The 24,662-nt window shown below is 33.3% G+C and overlaps 3 protein-coding genes across 4 annotated transcripts; 2 read left to right on the forward strand and 1 right to left on the reverse strand.

The window, feature by feature from the left end:
• The first annotated feature begins 7,032 nt into the window (after positions 1–7,032).
• On the forward strand, positions 7,033–10,202 carry LOC122609940 (probable aquaporin NIP5-1). The gene is made up of 4 exons (XM_043782894.1): positions 7,033–7,923; positions 9,128–9,547; positions 9,629–9,690; positions 9,764–10,202. The coding sequence occupies exons 1-4, from the start codon at positions 7,696–7,698 to the stop codon at positions 9,951–9,953; spliced, it is 900 nt and encodes a 299-aa protein (XP_043638829.1). The 5' UTR covers positions 7,033–7,695; the 3' UTR covers positions 9,954–10,202.
• A 310-nt stretch (positions 10,203–10,512) lies between these two features.
• Positions 10,513–18,531, reverse strand: LOC122609939 (HEAT repeat-containing protein 6). 2 transcript variants are annotated; one of them, XM_043782892.1, is made up of 27 exons: positions 18,328–18,531; positions 18,095–18,202; positions 16,747–16,922; positions 16,379–16,625; positions 16,229–16,296; positions 16,063–16,132; positions 15,659–15,982; positions 15,490–15,569; positions 15,346–15,397; positions 15,103–15,256; positions 14,915–15,002; positions 14,690–14,792; positions 14,465–14,555; positions 14,255–14,352; positions 13,910–14,092; positions 13,556–13,807; positions 13,361–13,456; positions 13,168–13,262; positions 12,999–13,062; positions 12,832–12,922; positions 12,687–12,760; positions 12,421–12,597; positions 12,202–12,275; positions 11,512–11,618; positions 11,151–11,269; positions 10,951–11,031; positions 10,513–10,818 (listed from the first exon to the last, which is right to left on the reverse strand). In XM_043782892.1, the coding sequence occupies exons 1-27, from the start codon at positions 18,511–18,513 to the stop codon at positions 10,624–10,626; spliced, it is 3,453 nt and encodes a 1,150-aa protein (XP_043638827.1). In that variant the 5' UTR covers positions 18,514–18,531; the 3' UTR covers positions 10,513–10,623. The 2 variants fall into 2 exon arrangements, with proteins under 2 accessions (XP_043638827.1, XP_043638828.1); XM_043782893.1 differs by lacking the exon at positions 10,513–10,818 and having other exon boundaries at positions 11,143–11,269.
• Positions 18,532–22,452: 3,921 nt separating this feature from the next.
• On the forward strand, positions 22,453–24,346 carry LOC122580593 (WAT1-related protein At3g30340-like). The gene is made up of 6 exons (XM_043752860.1): positions 22,453–22,698; positions 22,788–22,850; positions 22,926–23,042; positions 23,128–23,557; positions 23,942–24,093; positions 24,178–24,346. Exons 1-6 carry the CDS (start codon positions 22,511–22,513, stop codon positions 24,344–24,346), a joined length of 1,119 nt encoding a protein of 372 aa, XP_043608795.1. The 5' UTR covers positions 22,453–22,510.
• Positions 24,347–24,662: the final 316 nt, after the last annotated feature.

Consider the following 24,662-nt stretch of genomic DNA (forward strand, 5'->3'; position numbering starts at 1 on the left):
TGAACAACTAGTTTTATTATTTAGTGTAGAATATGTTTTTTGCACTTTTTTTATTTGTCTTTTGTTTCCAAAGGTATCATTTTTGTATTTATTTTTATAATAATTCAATAGAGGTTATAGTCAATGATTAAATAAGCACCTTTTTCCGTATTATACTCGATGGAGAAGGTGTTGAACAATAATGTAGCAATACTTTAAGATATCACCGGCCAGTCACCACCACAAGCTAACCTATTATATATATTCATATGTTATTGTAGTGATGATGCACTTCGTCTCTATAAATTAATTTACTTTTACTCTTTCTTTCTAATAAATAAGTGAAAAGATTAAAATAACCTCATATACATGATATCAGATGAATTATTAAAATTATTAATGACTAATATATTTACTTGATTGATCGAAGGCTTGGTAAAAGGGAAATTCATAACCAAGAACGTACATTAATTATATCGTACGGATTTTGTGACATGGGTGTTTAATGTTAAGTGATGTGCCAAGGTTAATGTTGTATCATATTTTAAATTCAAATTAGTGTACTAAGTCAATTATTTAATTTGGGGTTTTAAGCTACGAGTAATATATAATGAGAAAGATGTGGGATGTATAATAAAAGTTGGGGCAGGTGTTGTAGCTAATAACTAGATTTTAGACCTGTGTCCAACACTGGACACGGGACTTACGATATTATAAATATTAGATATTCATAAATTTAAATAATAAAAGCTTATAAATTTGAATATATCACAAGTTCGTCATTGTCATTATTAGATGAGATGTATTAATGGAACCTTTTGCCGTAGTTATTCCATAAGGCACATGCTACTATAATTCCTCTATTATAAAAAATTTTGAAACCAGTTGTATTGATATTATGAAAGATAATTAAGATTAAAATATAAACATACTTATGATCCTGTACTTGACATTCAAGTATATGTCTTTGATTATGATGTGAGCCAATAATACTAATAGGTTTATTTTTAATCACATGTCTTATGATAATTAGATAACATTTAGGATTGTTTTCATATTCTTTGATAACAATTAGGACTCTTGATTTGAGTGACAATTGTAACTTTAAACATTAATACACAAAACTAAAATATAAAAAGGGAGAAAGTTTTGTACCTTTTGGATTTACTATTCAAGTAACCCTCTGTTATATATCGTGCTTTGTTTTGTGATCGACCCATGTTCTGTGATTCCTATTGTATTTAGGATAAGAATGTTATATATCTGTTACTATGTTTGGATATGTATCTATAGTTCAAATTGTGTTTATATTAAATATTAAACTAAATACTAATATTTACAATTTATAAAAATATAATCTAATATATTATTAAATTGGACGACATTGTCAATATTGTATTGGGATACCAATGTACGACATTTATAGATATCAATTTATAATATTTTATTATAAGCTAGTATTTATTGATAGTCATGTAGTCGACATTAATATTTACATGTGTAAATCTATATTTATTTATATACTGTGACAAAAAAGTAAAAAACAAAAGTCAAAATTAAAAATTTTAGAAATTCAAAAGATGTGATACGCGGATTATTTATAACATTTTAAAAATAAGATATTGTATTTCATTAAATTTTTGTAGACAATATTTCATATGCTAAATTTTTTTTAATTAATTAATGGATAAAATTTTTTAAAAAATAACTATTAAGTTGATGGCTAAAAATAATAAGAAATTAAGTATTCATGGTTAAAAAGTATAAATTAATGAGACTTTTTCTACAAATATTAATATATATACTAATATAAATATATTTGGATAATGATTATCAAGATTTTTAACCTGTAATTAATAAAAAAAGGATAACATAAGCGAGAGTCAATTTGATGAAACTGAATGATTTGATTGGTTAATAAGTCATTAGATTTTGACATAATTTTTGTAGACAATATTTTATATGTTAAAATTATTTTAATTTAGTATAATAAAAGATGTTGCCAGAGACAAAAACCAACAAACAAAATTCTCTCAAGCCACTAAGAGCACCCTTATGTATATCGTATTTGTCCGTATTGACTAACCAATACGGTGCACACCATTGGGTGTGAGCCGTATTAGGTTAGTATTTGCGCGCATATTGAGACTTTCGTGGTGATAAATACGGAGCGACTGTGCAGTTTTGTTTTTTATTTTTATTTTTTATTCATCAACGGCTAGTGTGGTAAAAAAAAATATTTTTTTTTTGAATTTAATATTTGTATTCAAATAACCTTAAACAAACACATTACTTTATTAAAACAAACACATTACATATTAAAAAAACACAATTAAAACACGAAATACATTACGATAACATTACTCGTCATCATCTTTAATTGACATAATTCCTAAACCACGATAAGCGGTTTCATTTGCCCACCATTTGTCATGTTGTGGGCATTTGACTTCCTACGTTGTTATGTCTTCTCAGCAATTGTCGTGATACGATTCGGGTCAAGTGCATTGGTCACCTAACGTGTGACCGGCCTTAAAAACATCATCGACCACGCTCTTGACCTGCTTGATCTCCTGTTACAGAAACAAAGGATAATGTTCTTCGTGGTTCGAGACCATGCGGCTTGGTGCTTGTATTGCCTCAATCATTTGCTCGCATCGTCGTCTTTTCTCCCGCAAGGAACCCATGACCCTAGAGATTTCAGTTTGAAGTAGTGTGTCCTCTTTGACATCATCCACGATTCTTTTTTTCATCTCATCTTCGGTCAGACGAGGTCGCTGAAAATTCTTTTTAGATGATGATGATGAGGACACCATTTGGTTAAAAAGAGTGAATGAGTTTGTAGAATAATGAAAGTTGGAATGGTAATGAAACTGAATTGTACTCTGAGTTGGTATTTATAGAGTATCAATCCAGGCTAGCCGTTCAGGGACTAAAAGTGTAAATGTTTTTGAATTAATTGGCCGTTTGAGGGACTATAAGCATAAATGTTTTGAATTTTGAATTTTGAACGTTAGAGGAGCTTCTTTTTGTTCCTATATATAATCACATTGATCAAAAAATTCTGATCAACACACAAACTCTTAATATGGCTTTCTCATCAAATGCCCCTAACCGAAAACCACCAATGACCGTAGATCAAGTGCATGAGCGTATTATGGCTGATATCGTCGACCACCAAAGGTTCAAAGAGGAACTGCTTGAAGTTGGTCTCAAACTAAAAGCGAAGAAGGAATGGTGTTAACAGCAAATCGATTATATACAAACCGGGCATTGTACTGAACTTGAGTGTCAGTACTTTACTTATTTGCAGGGGAAGATCGATAAGATTCAAATTGTTATCGAACAACTTGCTTCTGCAATCATGACCTTGAACCATATGATCATATGGGCGAAATCAATGAATAATTTCTGTTGTTAAATTGCTCTAAAACATGATAAAAAGTTTGTAATGCTTTTTATTTTATGTATTGTACTCGTTTTTATTAATAAAATGGTATTTTAGAATTTTATATATTCAAATATAATATTTATTTATTCAAATAACGTTACACAAACACATTACAAACAGACACGTAAGAAACAGACACATGTAAAACATACTTAATTAAAAGACTAAAACACACTTAATTAAACGTTTCAAAAGTAGGAAACCGTGATAAGCTCCATGAAGCAGTGCTCGTAACGGAAGCCCCTCCCATAATTCTCGCAGTACTCCTGATGCGCCGTTGCATAGAGCAACTCATCAGATAAGGTCCTCCTCTTTGACTTCAGCCTCGTATAGATTGCCTTAAACTCCTTACATTCATTGCGAATTTTTCTGAAGCGACCGAGTAGTTGAGATATGGTCCATGGACCTTCAGTCGCGAGGCTTTTGAAGCTTTCTAATATGTTGGTCCAAGCAGTTTGTTGGGTTGGGTAAAGCATTTCACATCCTTCTATCCAACACTTGCATAACAAAAGATCTTCGGATTCAGTCTATATTTGATTCGCCATTTTAAAATTGAATGGTTTCAGAGAAGTTGAAAGAATTTGAAAGAATGAGTTGAAAAAAGTTGTTGTTTATATAGAGTGACATAGGGTCTAAAAGTGTAAATTTTTTGAATTATTTAACCGTTTGAGGGACTAAAAGTGTAAATATTTTGAATTCGAACGTTGGGGGATTAAAAGTGTAAAATATAATATTTTTGTTTATTTTATCAATTATATTTGTGGTTTTATTTATTAAAAGTTTGAAAATAAATATGTTGGAGTGTATTGGAATGTATTGGATGTATTGGGTATTGAGTGTGAATTGAGGAAAATGTATTGGAAATAGGTTTTGCTGATGTAACGCTATATTGATTAGTATTGGGTAAGACCATTGGGGGTGCTCTAATCAAAATAACTATGCCCAGCCTCTCCCTTTAGATTGGTATCGGATTAAATCCGTGCATGCCTTTTCTTTAACGGAAAATTTGGTCTTGACAACATTGTCTTTACATATATCAAATCCCAATTTCCCTGGTTATTTACAAAAAATTCATTTTTCAAACCCGAGAAACTTTTATCTTGCTTACACTCGGATTTAAACTCAAGAACTCAAAGTCTCAACTTTCTCCATATAAAATAATGTCTTCAGATGAGTTAGATGTAGCATGATATATAGGTTTGGATCATTGGATGGGTTAGCTACAGTGGTGAAACCATGATTGAATGTGACTGTAGCATTTTTCAGATAAATTATACTACAAAATTTTTACGCAAATACTTCTCCGTCCCATATTAAATGTCCTAGTTTTTTAGTTTTTTTCTTTCAACTTTGACCGAAAATATTTTTTTTGTGTTATATAACACTTGATATAACAAATATGAATTGATTGAGTTTTAAATGTATTTTTCATTGATATAACTTTCATCAACTAATATATAACACAAAAAAATATATTTACGGTCAAAGTCGGGACCAGTAAAAATAGGACAATTAAAATGGGACGGATGAAGTAAATCTTTATAAGTTATATTTTTAAAAAAATCTTTTAAAAGTTTAAAATTAGTTACATTGACTGGTAGCCCATATTTATTTGACTCGTAACACTAATAAAATATACATCTTTTTTAGATAATTATACTACAAAAATTTAACGGACTCGTAATCCTCGTTATCCCTAAAGTAGTTCCGGTAATGGTTAGCTAGGTTGCAAGTTGAACCTGCATTATTAGGACGGAGTTGATAATATATAATTTTAAGTAATGTAATTGATTTATCTTCTTAAACTTTGTCTTAATAAGTAATAACCTTACTAACTACAGAGAGGGAGAAGACAAAAGTACCTACATAATGTGACATAGGTGGGGACTTTTATATAATCTACAAAAGAAATATGACAAATGATTATAAAGACGTGCTTAGTATTTTATTGATTAAATAATTGGGTTGATTGATGATGGAGAAGGGGGGGTGCATGGGAAGAAAGTGCAAAATTTCCTAGTTAAGCAAAGGTGTTTGAAACAAAATTGCTACATATTTGAACCATATAAATATGACAATTGGATTTATAAGTTTGTTTTTTTATTCCGATTTCATCTCTTAAATTGTCATCATCTTGTTTTTAAGAGGAATTATATAAAGATAAATAAGGAGATATCATTACTCTTGTCAAAATATTCCCAATTATTTTACCAATTTATGTGAGGATTAGTTTGTGTTTTCAGTTTTTCCGACTACATTGATGAATTCGGGTTGTAATTTATCATTGGCCTTTTCTCTGTTTTGTCCATGATTCTAGCCTTTAGAGTTGTTCAGTAGAGATTCATGATTATGTTTTAACAACAATGACGATGAAAAGACGGTGATGGCAAGGGAGAGACGTAGTCGAGGGATTTTAGTATATGTTAGCAGTTTTAATATTGATTACCCTAATACTGATACTTGTTTTTTTTTTCTTTCGTTTAGCACCTCATAGGGTTTGACTTTGGTACTTTAATAGTTTTATGTCTTGATCAAGAATTCCGATTGTAATATTTAGTAGTTGTGTAGTCCATTTTAACGGTTGACATTGTTTTGTTGTCGGATTATGCTATTGATATATATACGGAGTATATATATTACAATCCGACAATAAAACAATGTCAACGCCAAACACGCCTCTCAAGCTCATTGCACCAAAAAGTTGGCCCAACACCCCAAGCCATAACAGCAACATTTGACGTATTGGGACTGAAATATCGAATAAAAATTGTTATAGGTGCTATTAAAGGATTTGTTCAAAAAAAGTCCAATGTGTTTAGATACCATCCAAAATAGAAGAGGATAAAAAAAATATAAAAAAATGATTATGACAGCCCCTAAGGCCCTAAGGTCGTCATTAACAACTTATTACATGCATAAAAACCTCCGTCCCAATTTAAATGTCACGTTGACTAACTTTGACCGTAAATAACTTTGTTTGTGTCATGTAACACTTGATATAAAATATATGAATGGATTGAGTTTTTAATGTATTTTTCGTTCATATAAGTTTCATCAACTACTATATAGTACAAACAAAGTTATTTACGGTCAAAGTTAGTCAATGTGACATTTAAATTGGGACGGAAAAGTAGTATTTATATATTATTAATCGCTCATGAATTTTCGCAATACAATGTATAAATTTTAATGAATTAAATTAATTAATACTGACACTCCCGCTGTCATTAACAAAATTCAAAAAAATATCATGTTTGTTTTGATAAATAATAATTGAGTCGAAACTATTAATAATTCATATAGTTGTCAAACAAACTACGGAGCATTTATTTATTAAAAAAAAAAGGAGGAAAAAGAGAGTGCTGTGAAACAGTTGAATCTGACTGCCTGTGATGTATGCTATCGTTACTTAAGGTTGAATTTAATAGGCTCTGAAGTTGATTGCCTTTGCCTGCCCTGCCCTGCCCCGCCCCTACCTCAATGAGTTGACTTTTTTTATTCTATTTCCCTTCTTTTCTTTTTCCTTTAACTACTGTGTATTACTCGTACTAGTATATACATCCAAACATATAAATAAACATATATATACATACACATTCACTCCATTCTAACACCCCCCACATTTGCTTCTAAATCTTAATAGAGTTGTAGCAGGTTTCATTTTCCAGCTTTTTGTGTTTTTTAAATCTTTCCTTTTTCAGATCATTTTTACTATATAAACACCCTTCAGTTTTCCAGTCCTGGATCACTTGCTTCTTTCTATTCTCATTCCTTGATCATAATTTTATAAAATCTTTGTAAGCATGTAACTTTGTTTCTTCAAGATTTTCTTCATTGCCATCCAAAAAAACAAAAAAAAAATAATTTAGTTTTTTATATATAATATATGACCAAAAACTGTTCTATTCAATTCGTCTAGTTCAGTTGTTTAGCCTGGCTCTCTACAAAATTTCTCTTCCTTAATTCAACATTTATAAAAATCTACCCAGTATGTAACTTTAGCCCATCCATCCATCCATCCATCCATTTCTTCTTGTTTTTCGACAAAAAACATAAAAAAAAAAAAAAAAAACCAAAAAAAAGAAACAGAGATCTAGTATCAATCTGGATCGAATTCAGCTGATTGTGTAGAAATATCTTTATAAAAATCTGCAAATTATGTAAGGTATTTCTCATTAAATCATTTGATCCTATCTCTCTCTTAAAAAAAAAAAAAAAAGATTTAATTAGTCTAGTTTCTAGCTAAATAGTGACGTTTGTTGGAAATGGAAAATGGGGAAGGGCCAACGCCGCCGGTGTCAGCACCGGCGACACCAGGGACCCCTGGAGCTCCCTTGTTCACTTCACTGAGAGTGGACTCGATGTCATATGACCGAAAGTCAATGCCTCGTTGCAAGTGTTTGCCGATTAATGCACCATCATCATGGGGTATAGGTGCATCTCACTCGTGCTTCACTGATTTCCCTTCACCAGATATCTCTCTCACCCGGAAGGTAACGCCTCCCATTATTCATCTATTATTGTCATTATCAATCAATCAATGTCAACTATTACGTTCTCGTTTATTTATTTCCAATCAAGAAACACAGTACTGTTTTAGACTTGTATGTTGATTTGATATATATTTTGGGTGTATCAAGCTATGATTGTTCCATTTTACCAACTTGCAACACTTTTCTCTTTGGAATGTCACATGATGCACAACATATATGGTTTCTCAATTGACACAAACTATTTGACTAGATATAATATATGCTTTTCCATTTTACCATAATATATTGATATGTACCAAACTCGTGTTGACCATCAAAGATTTGATATATCATCTACCTCCAACGATATAAAATGAATGCAAATATGATCTGATCCTTCTTTCCCTCATAAAGCTAACACCAGAAAGTTGATTTCATTCAAGAACAAAACTAATACCAAAAAGTAGATTCCTTATTGCGGCAAATTCTTAGGGTACGTTTGGTTTGCGGAATTCCATGTATTCTGATGGAATTTATATCTAAACTTCATTCGATATCTACTAGGTTGATAAAATGGAATTCAGCTTTCAAACTGTTTAGTTCGCAATAGAAAGAATTGGAATCTTTCAAGTTCTATCATTTGAACGATCTCAATATTTCTTACAATATTCCTTAGCAAGTTGGACGGAATGCTTATAATTAGATAGCAAGTTTGTATTATTTAGTATTCAAAATACGAGTGTGATACTTGTATGTATTGTGTCGTACCATATAGTATCATATCGTATGTTATACGAGTAGTATCTTAATCTACCAAATGATATTGTAGCATACTGTAGTGTATCAATGTATTGTATTATAAAGTACTTTGCATCGCATAATGGTAATGTATCTTAATATTATAATGTATATCGGTACAATGCACTATTACCGTTGTGCAATTTTAATTATTACATTACAATATGTTAAACTAAAAATAATATTTGTTAAGCTATTATTGTAATTTTATAAGTATTTATTGATTATATATGAATTATCTGTGAACCAAACATATGTCCTTGGTACTTGGAAACCCCAACCATGTAATGTTTAGACCCTCTGAGGTAACACTTGAATGCATAAACTTTTGATCAATAGGTCATTAAGATCTAATTCTAGTTATAATAAATCATTTTTTTCTAATGATTCATGTATGGTCGTGTAAACAAGACTCCTAAATGTGCAGTTGGGAGCAGAATTTGTGGGAACATTTATATTGATATTCGCAGCAACAGCTGGACCAATAGTGAACCAAAAATATGCAGGATCAGAGACACTATTAGGGAATGCAGCATGTGCAGGGCTGGCGGTGATGATAATAATACTGTCAACGGGTCATATCTCAGGAGCCCATTTGAACCCATCCCTAACCATTGCATTCGCGGCACTGCGTCATTTTCCGTGGGCACAGGTCCCTGCCTACATCTTAGCACAAGTATCAGCCTCAATCTGTGCTTCTTTTGCTCTCAAAGGTGTCTTCCATCCCTTTATGTCCGGAGGTGTCACAGTTCCTTCTGTTAGCACTGGCCAAGCTTTTGCTCTTGAGTTCCTCATTACCTTTAATCTCCTCTTTGTCGTCACAGCCGTTGCCACTGATACTCGTGCTGTAAGTATAAGCTACACCTATATTGTTTATTTTTAGCTTATAATATTTCTTTTTAAACATTTACGTGTATTGTGTGTTTAGGTAGGAGAACTGGCTGGTATAGCAGTTGGAGCTACTGTTATGCTCAACATACTTGTTGCTGGGTAAGTATAACAATGAAATTCTTTTTACTTCGATTCGGTTGATGCATACATAACATTCTTGGATAACATGCAGGCCATCAAGTGGTGCTTCAATGAATCCAGTCCGTACATTAGGTCCAGCAGTTGCAGCAGGGAACTACACAGTGATATGGATATACCTACTGGCACCCACACTCGGGGCCCTTGCAGGAGCAGGAGTCTACACATTGGTCAAACTTCAAGGAGTTGAAGGTGAACAACCAGTGAGAAGCTTCCGTCGTTAAATGTTGCTATGTTGTTGGCAGCCAGAGTACGTACAAGATACATAATACTGCTATCTAAGTTTGGTTTGTTGTGTGTTGCTAATAAACGGGATGTGATATGATGCCCCGTAAAACTGGTGTGCAATTGCCTGAAAGTATACCTTACTCCAGGCAAAAGTGTGTAATGTTGTTTACCTTTCATAGTGTACTACAATAACGCTTGTATATTGTGTATTTGTCTGTTTAAAGATGTGATATATTAATATTGTATATCGTATTTGGCGTAAGTTGTTTTTAGCAAGCATGCTCATCATTAGACTTTTTATTTTTTTTAATAATTTTATAACTCTATGGTTGTTATAAAAGAACAGGTGAAAAGATATGCATTGAACTAGTTCTGTTTTGCTATTGTATATATCCAACTCTCAAAACATCTATTAAATGTATCAGATTTTTTTTTTTTTTGTTAATGTGACAATCATATTAGGTTATAAACAGTCAAATTTAAACTTTGGCAAAAGTTAAAAGTTTTATACATATTTTGCGAGTTGGATATACATAGTAGCAAAACGAGACTATGTTTGATACAATATAATGTACTTGTCCCTTAAATTGAACACAGATTTGTTTATAAGAACCATACAAGGACTTGCAATTTACAGCAAAACCCGATCTATGAACACCCATCCATTCAAACTATCACCAGTTTGTCAAACCTTGTGGCCATGGTGTGATTATTCTTGTCTTCATATACCTTAACAAGTGACTTTATCGCTCTATTAATTACCTCTTTCTTTTGGTTCCACGTAGAATCATTTTCAGCTTCAAATTGATTAACGACAGATGAACATAACGACCTAAGCCATTCCTCAAGAAAGGATGCTTTCTACAAGGGAAAAAACTAAATAATGAGCCTTATAACCCAATTGCATGTGATAATTTCAGTGTGATTTAAACTTCATTTCAGCAAGTTCATAAACACAAATAAACTCTGAAATTGACGTATATAAGAGAATACCTTGACGAGGAAATCATGTACAATGTGATGATGAGTTCCAGAAAAAGCAAGCCCGAGAACGTGTAACATAGTTGATGTTAACTGCAGTAAAACGAATCAAAAACTAACTATAAACTTACCTGAAAAACTTGATCATATGGCAATATGTATCCCAGGATAAAAAAAAAAAGAAGGAAAGAAAGAGTAACTAACATAACAACCTGCTTCTCAAGTGCAACCCTATATTTGAAACTCGAAGGAGCAAACATCTGGTCGGAACCGAGATTCTCTAAAGTGTGCTCAACCCCTTGTACAACATCCGAGAATGACTTCCCATAATCTGCAATACAAAACGGAAGTAAGCTGAAACCAAGGGTTGAAGCCTTAGGGATGACATGACATATACAAATTACAAAGCATGGTTATGTATATAGGGTCGTGTTTATATTTTTATATTGCACTTTTATCTTGAGGATTTCATGTGTGGGCCCTCTAGCTCCATGATTACCCTTTGTCATTTCTCTTAATAATTCAAACTTCTCATTCTTTTTGCTTCTTAATTTCATTTCTTAAATAACTCACCCAAAGTTGTAGATGGGGCAGCCAATGCAGCTGCAGCTTGTATTCTAATCTTGAAATTAGAAGAATCACGTAGCAGTAGTAAAAGAATACTGAAAACTGAAGGAGCCCTACAGAAAACAGAAAGAACAATTAATCGGTGGGGCTCTATCAGTTGAATAAGCTAAATCAAATGCTTAAAATGCCAAGATTCGTAAAAGTCTTATACGTTGTCAAATAGGACTTTTATTTAAGGATTTCCACAACTCCACAAGATAGTTAATCTGGAAATTAGAAAATCATGGAGCAGTAGCAAAATAGTACCAAAAATTGAAGGAGCCCAATTGGAAACAGAGAGTACCAGTCCGTTGGATTAACTATATCAAATGCATAAAATGTATTTGATAATCATATTACACAATAACTTGTGTCCAGAGATTCTAATATAAATTTTAACAACAATAGCATCAATAGTGATTCAAAAGTTCAACACCGAAAAACAGTCGCCAAGATTCATAATAGTCTTGTAACTTGACAAACAAGACTTCATTTTTAGGATTTCCACACGTAAAATGATTAATTTGGATACAACCAGGTATGGTTATGCAAGTTACACATAAGCTACTTGTGTTCATCAAAACAAAAATTCAAAGTAGGACTCTTTTTTTCCTTCATTTTCCAATAACTTGACCACAGAAAAAGTTCACTTCTTACCAATCAGTATCTTGCAGTTTTAATGTCTCGTTAAGAAATAAGTTGCTCAATGCGTGACAAACATTCCACCGTACCTGTTTTTTTTAACAATACCCACCCATCAGAAAGGAAAAAAAAACTACAATAGTTGAATTGCAAAAAAGAAAAAAAAAGAAAAAAGATCTGACATAAAGGAATCATTTATAAGTTGGAAGTTTCAGGTTGAGGAAGACAGAATACCTTCACATTTCCAGTTGTAACACAAGAAAGAAAAGCCTGGACCATTTTTTCCAACCAAGATGGATCTTCCCATGTTAGTTGCAGAGATGAAGTTGCAGGAATGCCACAAACATCTTGGCTTGAACATGGGACGAATCTTGATAGATTGCCAAGGGCTCTTACAGCATTTGCTTTAATCTACAAACCAAAATACGAATGAAAAATAAATAAAACCAAGTGTTTTGTTTTCCTTTCAAGAAAAAGGACAGAGTTTTCATGTTATTCACCTTATCACCGTCCCTTGTAAGCCTCAGAGAACAATCAATTAGCAGTGAAACCATTTTAGAGCAATCCATCAAATCTATCACATGATGAGTAAGGTTGAGAAAAAAGAACAAAACATACAGATAGAATAGTTGACAGAGTACTCACCTACAGAAGACCTTGCTAAGGTAAATCTGTCAATAGAGTGGCGGAGAGAATCACATAAGTTGGCTAAAGCCCAGGAGGCTGCAATGCGAACCTGAAAGTAAGCAATTACATAGATTTTTAGCTGGCAATATAGAAATGCATCAAATATATAAGAAAAAAATGATTACCGGGACTAAAGAATGATGGCTATTGACCTCAGCTGCATTGATAAACTTGCGAAGGATCTCCACACTATACCATTCAGACAATAATATGTTCCAAGTTCTAAATTTCAGATATACGACTTCAATTTTTCTGTAAAAAGAAAACTATCGCTAGAGCAGAAAGTCAAAGTACCTTTCCAATGCTTGTGGGAAACATGCGATGACGCCAATAGCACGACAAGCGGCAGACCTTACTGACGGGACCTCATCATCAAGGGCAGCATTGATCTATATATTTTTCAACAGATATCACTAATATTTAATATGCTAATAATAAAAACAGTAATGTAGGATAGTTTAGCAGGAGAGCTTCATTAGAATCTTACAGAATAAGTTATAATTTGGTATTGTTTTTCTTCTGGAAGGGAAAAGAAAACACCGGATGTTATTCCAGCAAAACAAGTAACTGATGCAGCCCTCACCTAAAAAAGAGGAATAATTAGCACCACATACGCAAGGATATCTATGAACATATGACTTATTAGAAAATAAAGCTGAAAATGGCAGATTCTATAACCAACCATGGCTGAACTATGTAAAAGTGTTGATGATAACTGGTTTTCAATAGCTATACACCACTGCTGGCTGCCAGATGTAGAAGCTTGATGATCATCACTGCCTACTGGTTGACTCTCTAGTCCATATGATGGAGCGGATGATATCGTTTTTACTTTGACATAATCATATGTAAAAGGACTGATAAGTAGTTTATCGTCAGCAAGATCTTCCGTTCCTTTAAATCCAGAAATAGCACGAAGACATTCATCCAGCAGCTGTCACACAAATATAATTAAATTGCTAATATCAGAATCTTTTGAAGACCAGTTTTATGTATAGAATTACATTAAAGTTGAAAAACAAGGTCTAAGTCTTGCCTTAATGGCACTGGTTATAGTTTTCTCTCCACATGTCCCAACGGTGTGTCCAGAATTAACTCTTCCTGCCCTTGAGGAGCTTCCAGAGAGAGGGGCATCCAAAATTTCAGAAATTACAGACGAGACTTGTTTCCAGCATAAAACCATTATATTTGGGTAATTGTGTGCCACAGCTTTGAGAACCTGTAGCACGAAATAATAACTTTAATAAAAGCTATGTTTCATTAAGAAATGCTGATTCTGATAAAAACTCGTATATGCATAAAGTATTAAGCAACCCAACAACTATGTGATTTGGATTAATTACAATAACAATGATAACGATATTTTAAAACTCAACATCACCTGGAGAGCCTCAGGGATAACTGCTGGGCTTGTACATGGTTTAGAGTAATAAAACAAAGTAGACAGAAAACCAGAATATGGATTCTCATGATTAAGACCTGGAAAGGAACACTCATTAAGGATAAACAAACAAAAAGATAAATATTAGGACAGAAATCATAATATCTATCATGACTCTAAAGAGAAAATGCATGAACAAAATAAGTTAACCTGTAGATAGTTCGGCCACCAACATTTCATTCACCTTAAGTGAAGAGGGTGAGACAGAGATTGCATCAGTTAAGCAAACTAGAGATGCAGCCTGCAAAAATTTGGTTTGCAACCATATTCATTAGGTGGTTAAATGATGCGATAAAGCAATGTTGATGTTGACATACTTGGGAAAATGACTATCTTTTATTGAGAAGCAAAATGTGTGATATCGGAAAAACTAACCAGCAGCCCAGTTTGATCATGATGGCTATGAAAACCCTCAACAATCCTCCCATGAATATTTAAAATTACTGTAGCCAGTAACTCATCAGGCATTCTTGAGTATCTGTTTATAAATAACATAATACAATAATCATTATCTCTAAAAACCATATGCAAAAGAAACAGTAATAAAAAGCTACAGAAACCCTGCAGCAACCTTAAGGTAATGATGAAAAAAATTCTTACGGTGTACATGAGATTAAAAGGGTGAAAATCTTGAATAGGGAAACGAGGAACCCACTATTTTTTTCATTTTTTATTAAATACAGGATACCTGGAAGAGATAAAACAACATCAAGAACCAGTCAAAACATATGTAGGAACATGTTTGAATTTAAAAATTTTAAACCATAAAGAGAAAAAGCTACAGATACCAGCGTGAAGCTGCATTAAAATCTGACCAAGCGAACTGGAAAGTGCAGTGAATGATCCCAACTTAGTAGATTCCTTGTATTCTGCCACCTGCAGAAAAACAGATGCAGGCCCCTCCAGCATGGTTGCCAAAGTAGATGCAGATGCAACACGTGCCTGCAAATAACAAATTATATCCAAGTATCAACACTACTATGAATTATAACAAAAAATTCTTTAGGTAATAATGTGTAGAGACTTGATACCTTAAGATATGGATCAAAGAGCAAACATGTCATAAGGTTTGCTTCATACCTCCTGTCATGTAGCATGCCAAATGAATTACAATTGGGTAACACATACACCAAACTTAAGAGATAGAAAAACAACATGGACAGTATAGTCTGTACCTTGCTTGCAGCACATCACTAGATGGCAAAAGTATTGTCCATTGGGAAGTAAATGACTTTGGATCAGATCGGCAAAGATCCTTCCACACAAAACCAAAAAATATATATCACTTAATACAAATCCCTATGGTACTGTGAGTTTTTTAGAATGATATGGACAGTAGCATACCTGTATGCAAACTATAGCAGCTACTCTAACCTTAGAGCTCCTGAAATTGCTGACACCTTTGACTGATCCATCACTATCACTCAAATCAGAATCGGATGACATATAATCTTTGTCCGATACGCTCATGGAGTTTTGATCTGTTGAATGGTTCTTTTTACGCACATGAGGCGGCCGATAGGGACCACTATTGGATCCAGATGACTGAGATTGAACATCTGTAATCCTAACATCCTTCTTGTAGACGCCCATGGGTGAGACAGTCGGTGACTTACTATTAAGTCCATAGCCAAAGAACATCCTAAGTGCAGCTACAAAGCCAGCAACCTAAGGATCCATAAACTTGTAAATCATAATAGAGAAGACCAAATAAAAGCCATAAAACTAAAATTTAAAATCAAAATTACATGGTCTTGAAGGGTTCCTTTTGCATTTGTAAGAACCAAGTGCAGGCAATGCAGAAGTGAGGTATAAAATCTACAAAATGTATATAACAATCACTTAGCGAACAAATTCAGTATATATGTATTAACATAATTAACTATCCAGGGAAAGGGGAAAAAAGACAACTACCTATCCATTACATTGCTTTCCACTAGCAGACCCTTACTTGCCAACACATCTATAATATTTCTGAGAGCCTGATACAGTAGAATACTATATTATAACCAAAAACGAAAATAGAAGTATAGTTTAGTCAGCTCTGCAAAAGAAAATACGCACATCAATAGTTGATTGCCAGTGGTCGACTGGTACAGAACTCCCAACTCTTGAGAAAATTTCACTAATCATGGTAAAAGCAGTTGTCTGAATTTCCCATGAATTATTTTTTTCAAGGATCATATTCCGTGATTCAGAAGGGTAGCCCTGATTAAAATTTTGAGACAAGGAAATCGTTCTGAGAAGAAAATCTAGCAGTTGCGCATTGTCTGACAACATAATCGTTCTCTGATTAACATCAACAAGTGACCTAGACAAAAAAATTTAAAAGTTTTAAATAGTAAGATTACAAAATAAGCTGTAATATTTAAGAAAATGTCAGTAACATCAACACAGTCCATGCTTTATAGAGATAGTAATAAAAAACAAACCTAACAGTCTCTAAACACTGTTTTGTGGCCTCAATGACAGCAATACTTCCTGAAGGATCTCCCTTCATTGGAGTTGTGCCAAGAAACAGTTCCACCATTCCTCCAAAGGTCTGAAGTACAAGACTCCACGTTGAAGATGTCATTTTCAAAGAAATCGCACGACTCAAGTTCTGGATCTGAAAAAAAACCATGGCAGGCATAACTATGATCAACAATGTATGAAAATAAAATTGGATAAAGATCTTAAGAACTATTGTGGTCCTTAGAGTGCTTGCAGTCATGGACAGATTCACTATGGGGGCAGCGGGGTCAGCTGCCCCCGTTCTAATTTTATTACAATGTTATTTTTTAGAATTTAAATGATATATTTGCAATTTTTTCTAAAAATAAGAAAAAACAAATAGGAAATATATACAAATATTATCTTTGTTGTCATAAGCTTATTCGTTAGAAGTAATTGGTCATCGAAGCATTAATTTTGAGACAGATCTCTCCATTTAGAGAATAAAAAACTTGAATATGAGTGTTACACCCAGTGTGGAGACCGAAATTCTTTTGAGGGTCCATTTTCTATTCTCGAGTTAGGGCCCAATCTATATACATTCCCGGATACGACTCTTATAACTATGACAAACAACTTTTAAAATTTCCTGGCTCCGAATCTGCGTTGCAGTGAACCACTAAATGCTGTGTTTTAACCTTATACGGATCTAATCACGACTTGTCTTGGCAGCTAAATAAAAATGTTAACTGCTACTACTAATAGAGTCAAACAAACAAGGGAAACTGATTGCTATGGCAGAAAAAGATCTATTGTTAACTTCTCTAATTGTAAAAAAGGGATCTCTGTATGTGCATTCTATCTCATCATATTTGGTATAACTTAGATTTTGCAGAGTCTTACATCTCAAAGTTTGCAAAAACAGCCGATTATCTGTTCTAATACTTCGATTCCCAGGCATTAATTCAAAAACGCAGAACCAAACACCCTCTAAACAAAAAAACTTAGCCTTTTCTTCATAAGGTTAGCTTGCCGGTTGTCTAGATCACTGTCAATAAACCTATTGACCACTAGAAAACAAATAGAGGGGAGCCCAAGGCATTAGCCGGTAAACCCCACACTGTCTATCACTGACTTCTCAAACTGAAAATTCTACATTTCGTCCCATACCGAATAGTCAATGTTCAATCCCATACTTGAAGAAGATTAGCAACAAGACATAAATAATGTATATTTTGCTATTTAAGAGTGCATACTTGTATAAATGGAGTCATCAAAAAAAAAAAAAAAACATAGTTTGGCACAATATGGAATATTAAAAAGGCGAATGTAAGTAAGAGAGTTTACCAAGTTGGATAAATGGAGCAGTGCATCAACAATAACAAGTTGATCATCCCAATTTGACTTTAAAATAGTCCGTCCCAATTCCACCACAAACATCGCATCAGATGTGACCTAGATAAATTTTTTTTATAGAAATAAATTTAACAAAAGCAAACGGCCAAATAGGTAGGTTTAATAAAAAATAAATAAAAAAAAAGTAATGAGAATAATGAGAAGAAATATAAGTGAGAGAGAACCTCATGGGGAGGGAGAAAGGGGGCAGCGGAAAGGAGGGAGTCGGAGTGAGAAAAGACGAGAGTGTGGAGGAGATGAATGATGGTGTTGGTGGGTGGTGCGTCGTTTTGAATCTCGTCTCTCACCGTCAGAAATGTCGTTCTCCATGATCTCATCATCATCGCCCCCTCATCGTCCTTCTTCATCATCTCTCTCTCTCTTTCTCTTTTCAAATCTGCAAGGGTTTTTTGCACACCCCTCCCCTCTTCTTCTTTTCTGCGTGCGTTTATTAGATTTTACTGAAAGTAAAAGTTAAATTAAATACTGGTAAAGTTCAAGATTTATATTAGTTGAGAGTGGCTAAATTGGTATTCCACATGTCCAATTTTTACTTCCTTTTTTAAACTTTTTATAGTAAAAATATTTCTTTATCACCTTATATAAAATATATAGACGGATTGAGTTTTCAATATAATTTTCATTTATATAACTTTCGTCAATTATTTTATAACATAAAAAATATATTTATAGTCAAAGTTTACGAAACACACTTGACAAGTTAATAATATTTATATGCTATTAAATAATATTGTTTTTTAATTAATGCATATTTTTTAATTTTAATGAAATGCTATATAAGTTAATGTATTCTTATATAATTTTTAATGGAATGTTTCTTTTAATTATTGTAAATATTATTAGATATGAAGTTTTTTTGTACACTCAAGTTCAAACTATTACGATTAAAGTGAAGGAAGATATAGTTCCCAATAGAAATGGTCCATGCATATACATGGCTTTTGCTTATTTATATTTCGAAGACAACTATAGTTGGTTAGTGTGAATGCCTTAAGTTTAGCTCAGGTAAATTGATCAATTTGGATTTATACTAACATCGTATGCGTGTTGTGGTCACCTGTTGGTGATGAAGGCGACGTCGAGTGGTGTACCTATTTGATTTAAACTTTAAAGAGTTAATGAAATATTTTAAAATATAAATGATTAATAGTGTCCTTCACTGATTACCTCAGTGGTTGGACACCCAGACTTTTGTCCAAGAGGTCACATGTTTGATACTCTCGGCCTGCGATTGCCCGCCAAGATTTTGTCCTGACTTTCGTGGAGCTTTTATCGGGTGGAGGGCGTTCCGGGACGTTCTATGCCGAAAAAGTGTCAAAACATACCCCACTCCGGATAGTCCAAAGAGCCTATATATACTACGAAATAAAAAGTACAACTTGAATGGCCCAACTTTAGTTGTTTTATCGTTAAGGGTAACAACTTTGGTTTCTTTTAGTGGCCCGGAGGATATTTCTGTTTTAATTATAGTTGCAAGCTCGGATCAAACAGCTTGTTAACCAAGTATAGAATTACTTTCGTATTTGTTGCGAATTATGGTAATTTTTTGAAAGGAAGATGTGCTAGTTTGCTTTTTTGTGGTTAAATCAGTTTCCATAGTAACCAAGTGAAAAGAAGCTTTTAAATTATGGTAATAGTTACGTTGCAAGCTAGTTTTCTTTATTGTGCAGTGGTTAAATTGGTTTTCATGATGAGTTGATGACTGAATAACTAGGTTGTTAAATTATGATTTATGATCATTTAAATCATAACAATCTATTTTGAGAGATTTAAAAACTTGATGCTTGATTCTATCCTTGTATCAAACAGTGACAAAGTAAACACTTTTAACTTGACAAGTGTAAGTAGCTAGCCAAATACAGAGCTGATTCCCTCCCTAAGGAGGATAGCAAATTTGGTAAATAACACATCAATTGCTCGCCTAGTATCATGCTGACATGACTAATGAGCATTAATAATGTCCTGCATAATCCTGACTTTTGAGCATTAACTAAGTGCAAAATGGCATCATCTCTAGTGTTTTCGATAGCCTTATTCTTACTAGTGTGCCTAGCTAGTTTCGAAGTGTTCATGTTCTCTAAGCTTCAGTCATGCACTAGTGTGTGAACTAATTAATGCAGAATTGATTCACGATATGGTCATGATACTTTTATGTTTTATGCATCAGTTCCAGTTTAACTAATTAATTACTTTAATAGCTAGTATGGATTTTCTTTTTGTTCAATATTTAACAATTTGTAGATTACTCATTAAGGTATATTAGTATAATTTTCACAATTTTAAAGATATTTTATATGTGAATATATGATTCCTTGAAATTGTTATATATGAACCAAATCTTGGACTTTGCTCACTTCTTCATTAAAAAAACAAATAACAACCTTGACAAATATATATAATAAAAAATAGCTTCTATACATCAAGTTTAACTTGAAGTTTCTTAATAGTAGATACTTTACACTGAAGCAGGCATCATCGATCATTATTATTAATGTTGGTGAACTCAACAATCATAACACACAAAGTCATAAGATTATTATTGATTTTGTGATCCCGAAGCTAGATTTAAATTGTCAGAGAGTTACACTTTGAATACACACACAAAATGAACTAACAAAATGGGGGGAAGAATATGATCAGTAACAGGCATCCCTTTCTTTAAATTCAGGAACAATGGTTCTTCAACTTTTGCTATATATATTATATACAAACGTCGACATCAGATGCCTTTTATGGAGAGAAAAGGACCCCTGTATCAGATGTCTTTTTTTTGTCCAAGTTGTATGTATGGAGTATATTTTGTATATTACCCAAGCTACAATAATTAATGTTGCATGCCACGGATGATATATGGCAAGTAATTCTCGGGGACAAGTTATTCCTTTCAACTTAGTGATGATACTCACACGATTGGCACCCTCTTTTAGTTTGTCATGCCGAGAGCCATAAAAATCTATCAATCCTAGCTTGATTATTTATTTAATCATCAATGAAACAATCTGTAAGCTAGACTATCATATATAGTGTAATAAAATAATAATTTAATCTTTCAATTAAAGGTCTCTAATCTGACTACTACTACTACTACCATTATACGAGTAATTATTATTAGTTGAATGATCACAGCTAATAATCGCATGGCCCCTTCTTACCACCCAAAATATTCTCTTACTAAATACGTATGCCTTAATGATACTTAAACAGTTGAAGTACACAAGATGCATTAGTATTTTGGAATAGTTTGGCTATATATATAGGATTTCTTTTTTTGTTCTTTGAATCTTAAGGTTTTAAAATAATGTGTATTAAACATTGTTTCATTTACTAAATTATACAATTTATATATCTTGCTTTATTTGTATGAGAAAGGTATAATATATGGTGTAGTGCTATTCACTTTACTTGCCTCTACATAGACTTGACATATTGTTCTCTACTTGCATGTAGTTTTAATGCTCCATTTAAGTTTCAACTAAAGCTAGCATCAGATGCTAATCCAAGGGAGCTTATCCCTCTCTCTATTTTTTATATTATTATACATATACATATATACACATATATAACCAATGGGTTAAATCCTAGTGGTATCGCTATCATTTGATCACATGGGCCCACAGATTAAGGCTAGAGGTCACAGGTTCAACACTGTCAAAGGCAAGTGAAAAAACTATATCTTGAAATCCCATGTGTGTGGATAGTGACTTACCGGACATGAGTTCAATGCGGTGTCGGTGTGTGCTCAGGGAACCAATATGGTACATGGAACCAGAGGGTTCCCAACCATTTACCATTTTTTTTCATATATATATAGAGAGAGATAGACCTTTCTCTGTATTCTCCACTTAATAAATTATAGTGCAACATTAAGTAATGTTAATGACTTAAAGAAGAAATGCTCACATGGCACTTTCATTTGAGTAATGTCAATGAACAGAAGAAACCTGAAGGCTACTATGGTTTCTGTATTTGTAAATAAAAAGCATAAAGCATGCATCATATCTTTTTTCCCATTTGTAAATGAGTAGATTATGCATTAATGATGCTTGATGATAGCAGCTGATTCCCAACTTCCATATGTCACAAATACTTTGAAAGATCAGTCAAAAGAGATTTGAAAAATAGAATATGAAATCCTGCTATTTAACCCGTGCGAAATATAGCTTGTCTGCATAAAGCATTTGATGTGATCTAAAGAAATTTTTGCTCTTTGATCACAAATCACTTGTTCGGTATCATATCACCCTATTTAGACACCGCCAGAAATTTCTTTCAACTTGTCTTTTATCCATTTGTGACAATATTTGTCTACTAACCACATTCACACGCCTTTACTTACTCCAAAGATCCATGGGAAATAAGAGCTATACCAAATGGTACCCGGTTTTGGTTATGATTGTTGTCCATTTCGTCTTTGCTACGATTAATGTACTTCTTAAAAAGGTTATAGAAGATGGACTAAACCATTTGGTCTTTATCACATATCGCCTGACTGTCGCTACCATCTTTTTAGCCCCTGTAGCGTTCTTTTTTGAAGGGTACTTCTGTATTTCCCTATTTTTTAAGAATGAAAAGTTTGTACATATGTTGTGATCATTTGATGTAAATACTAAAAATTTTCTTGCAGGAAAAGCGAAACAAAGCTGACATATAGCACAATACTCTATCTTTTCCTGAATGCCATTCTTGGGTTAGTAGCTACATAGCTATTAAAGTTTCCACCTTGTAGTGATAGTTTCTATATTTAGAGCTTTCTATGGTGCAGGGCATCACTCACACAGTACTTATTCCTTCTTGGTATTGAATACACATCTGCCACTTTCTCTTGTGCTTTTCTCAACATGGTTCCTGTCATCACATTTATCCTGTCATTACCCTTTGGGTTAGTATCTTCAAATCTATTGATCTCATTTCTCTCAATATATACATATAGAGGTTTTATGTGTATATATGTCTCATTGGTTCAGGTTGGAAAGGGTGAATATAAAATCAAATGGCGGAAGAGCCAAGATTATAGGGACACTAGTCTGTGTTGGAGGTGCAACTGTACTGACCCTTTACAAAGGAGTGCCTCTATTTAACCACCATTCTCACCTACAAGCAACGACCACGTCCATCCATGTTCAATCTGTCAACAGGCAAAGCTCACTATTAGCTACAAAGAAAGCAAGGTGGACTTCGGGGTGTTTGGCATTGGTTGCAGGTACAATATTGTGGTCGTCGTGGTTTCTGGTCCAATCAAACATTGGAAAAAGATACCCCTTGCAGTATTCTAGCACCACCATCATGATGTTCTTTGGTGCCATCCAATCTTTTGCCTTGAGCATGTCTGTCAAGAGAGATTTTTCTTCGTGGATTCTTAAAGGCAAATTAGAAATCTTTAGCGTCCTGTATGCAGTAAGTCAAAAGGCATTATATAACTTTCTTATATTCAGAGATCTTTGTGATTTCTTATTATGATTGTTTATGTTTTTATGCATAGTTTAGAATAATTAAACAACTCCAAAAACAGATTGTTTCACCCTAAAATAATCATTTAAGCAATCCCAAGTAGCACACATAAACGTGGTTTTTTTTAGTATCAAAACACAATACCTAGACAAGACGTTTCAGTAAGCAACCCGCAACACCTTCTCATGTTTCATTATGTTTCCTTTTATGTTATAATATGCTAAAAGAAAGTTGGATTTCCAAAACATCAATTTAAAGCTTGCCATTTGACTTTCCAGGTCACATACATACCTTTACCAAATTCATTTGACATATCTTGCATTGATACAGGGGATTGTAGGATCCGGATTTTGCTTCGTTGCAATGTCATGGTGTGTGAAGAAAAGGGGACCAGTTTTCAGTGCAGCATTCAGTCCTTTAGTTCAAATGATAGCAGCTCTATTTGATATTCCATTTCTTCATGAACCATTACATCTTGGAAGGTACTTACTGTCATTTTCTTGCTACTTTTTATTCATCTATAATTCTACGGAATCATTTATTAGTGTCCCATTGTTGGTGAACAGTCTAGTGGGATCGGCTATCGTGGTGGTAGGATTGTACATTCTTCTGTGGGGAAAGAACAAAGAAATACAAGATTCTAGTGATGTGAAAGCAGTTGTCGAAAACCAAAAGGTCAAAGTTCAAGATCTTGAGTCTTGCCCTACCAAGGATCCACAAACCATACAAACTTAGTAATCAATTAAATTAAAGTATTATCAGTTTTCAGATAGAACCTCACAATATTGTCCAAATGTATTAGAAAGGAAATGAACTTGATAAAATAAGCGTTGGATTTTCATCTAACTTTAAGTTACAGTTAAGTTTAGCTCAAGTATAATTCATTTTGCTTTAAATCCCCTTGAATGTTAGTTTATAAATTTTTTTAAAGGAAATGCTAAATGCAGCCCTAAGGGTTGTATTTAACGTGCATAAAAAACTTGCACCTTCCATATTAAAAGTTCACCCCTAAATTTTATGGTAATGTAAATACAGCTAGCAAACCCCAAAT

This window comes from Erigeron canadensis, chromosome 8, assembly GCF_010389155.1.
Source record: "Erigeron canadensis isolate Cc75 chromosome 8, C_canadensis_v1, whole genome shotgun sequence".
Classification (NCBI taxonomy): domain Eukaryota; kingdom Viridiplantae; phylum Streptophyta; class Magnoliopsida; order Asterales; family Asteraceae; genus Erigeron; species Erigeron canadensis.

Bases quoted from the DNA above. Each gene is read 5' to 3' on its own strand.
- LOC122609939 (XM_043782892.1), bottom strand. From the start codon at position 18,513: ATGATGAAGAAGGACGATGAGGGGGCGATGATGATGAGATCATGGAGA. The intron at 12,761-12,831 runs GTGAGTACTCTG...ATCATGTGATAG, and splicing joins CTTAGCAAGGTCTTCTGTAG to ATTTGATGGATTGCTCTAAA. The intron at 11,032-11,150 runs GTTGTTATGTTA...GTTTTACTGCAG, and splicing joins GGGTTGCACTTGAGAAGCAG to TTAACATCAACTATGTTACA.
- LOC122609940 (XM_043782894.1), top strand. From the start codon at position 7,696: ATGGAAAATGGGGAAGGGCCAACGCCGCCGGTGTCAGCACCGGCGACA. The intron at 7,924-9,127 runs GTAACGCCTCCC...CTAAATGTGCAG, and splicing joins ATATCTCTCTCACCCGGAAG to TTGGGAGCAGAATTTGTGGG. The intron at 9,691-9,763 runs GTAAGTATAACA...GATAACATGCAG, and splicing joins CTCAACATACTTGTTGCTGG to GCCATCAAGTGGTGCTTCAA.
- LOC122580593 (XM_043752860.1), top strand. From the start codon at position 22,511: ATGGGAAATAAGAGCTATACCAAATGGTACCCGGTTTTGGTTATGATT. The intron at 22,699-22,787 runs GTACTTCTGTAT...ATTTTCTTGCAG, and splicing joins GTAGCGTTCTTTTTTGAAGG to GAAAAGCGAAACAAAGCTGA. The intron at 23,558-23,941 runs GTAAGTCAAAAG...GCATTGATACAG, and splicing joins TCTTTAGCGTCCTGTATGCA to GGGATTGTAGGATCCGGATT.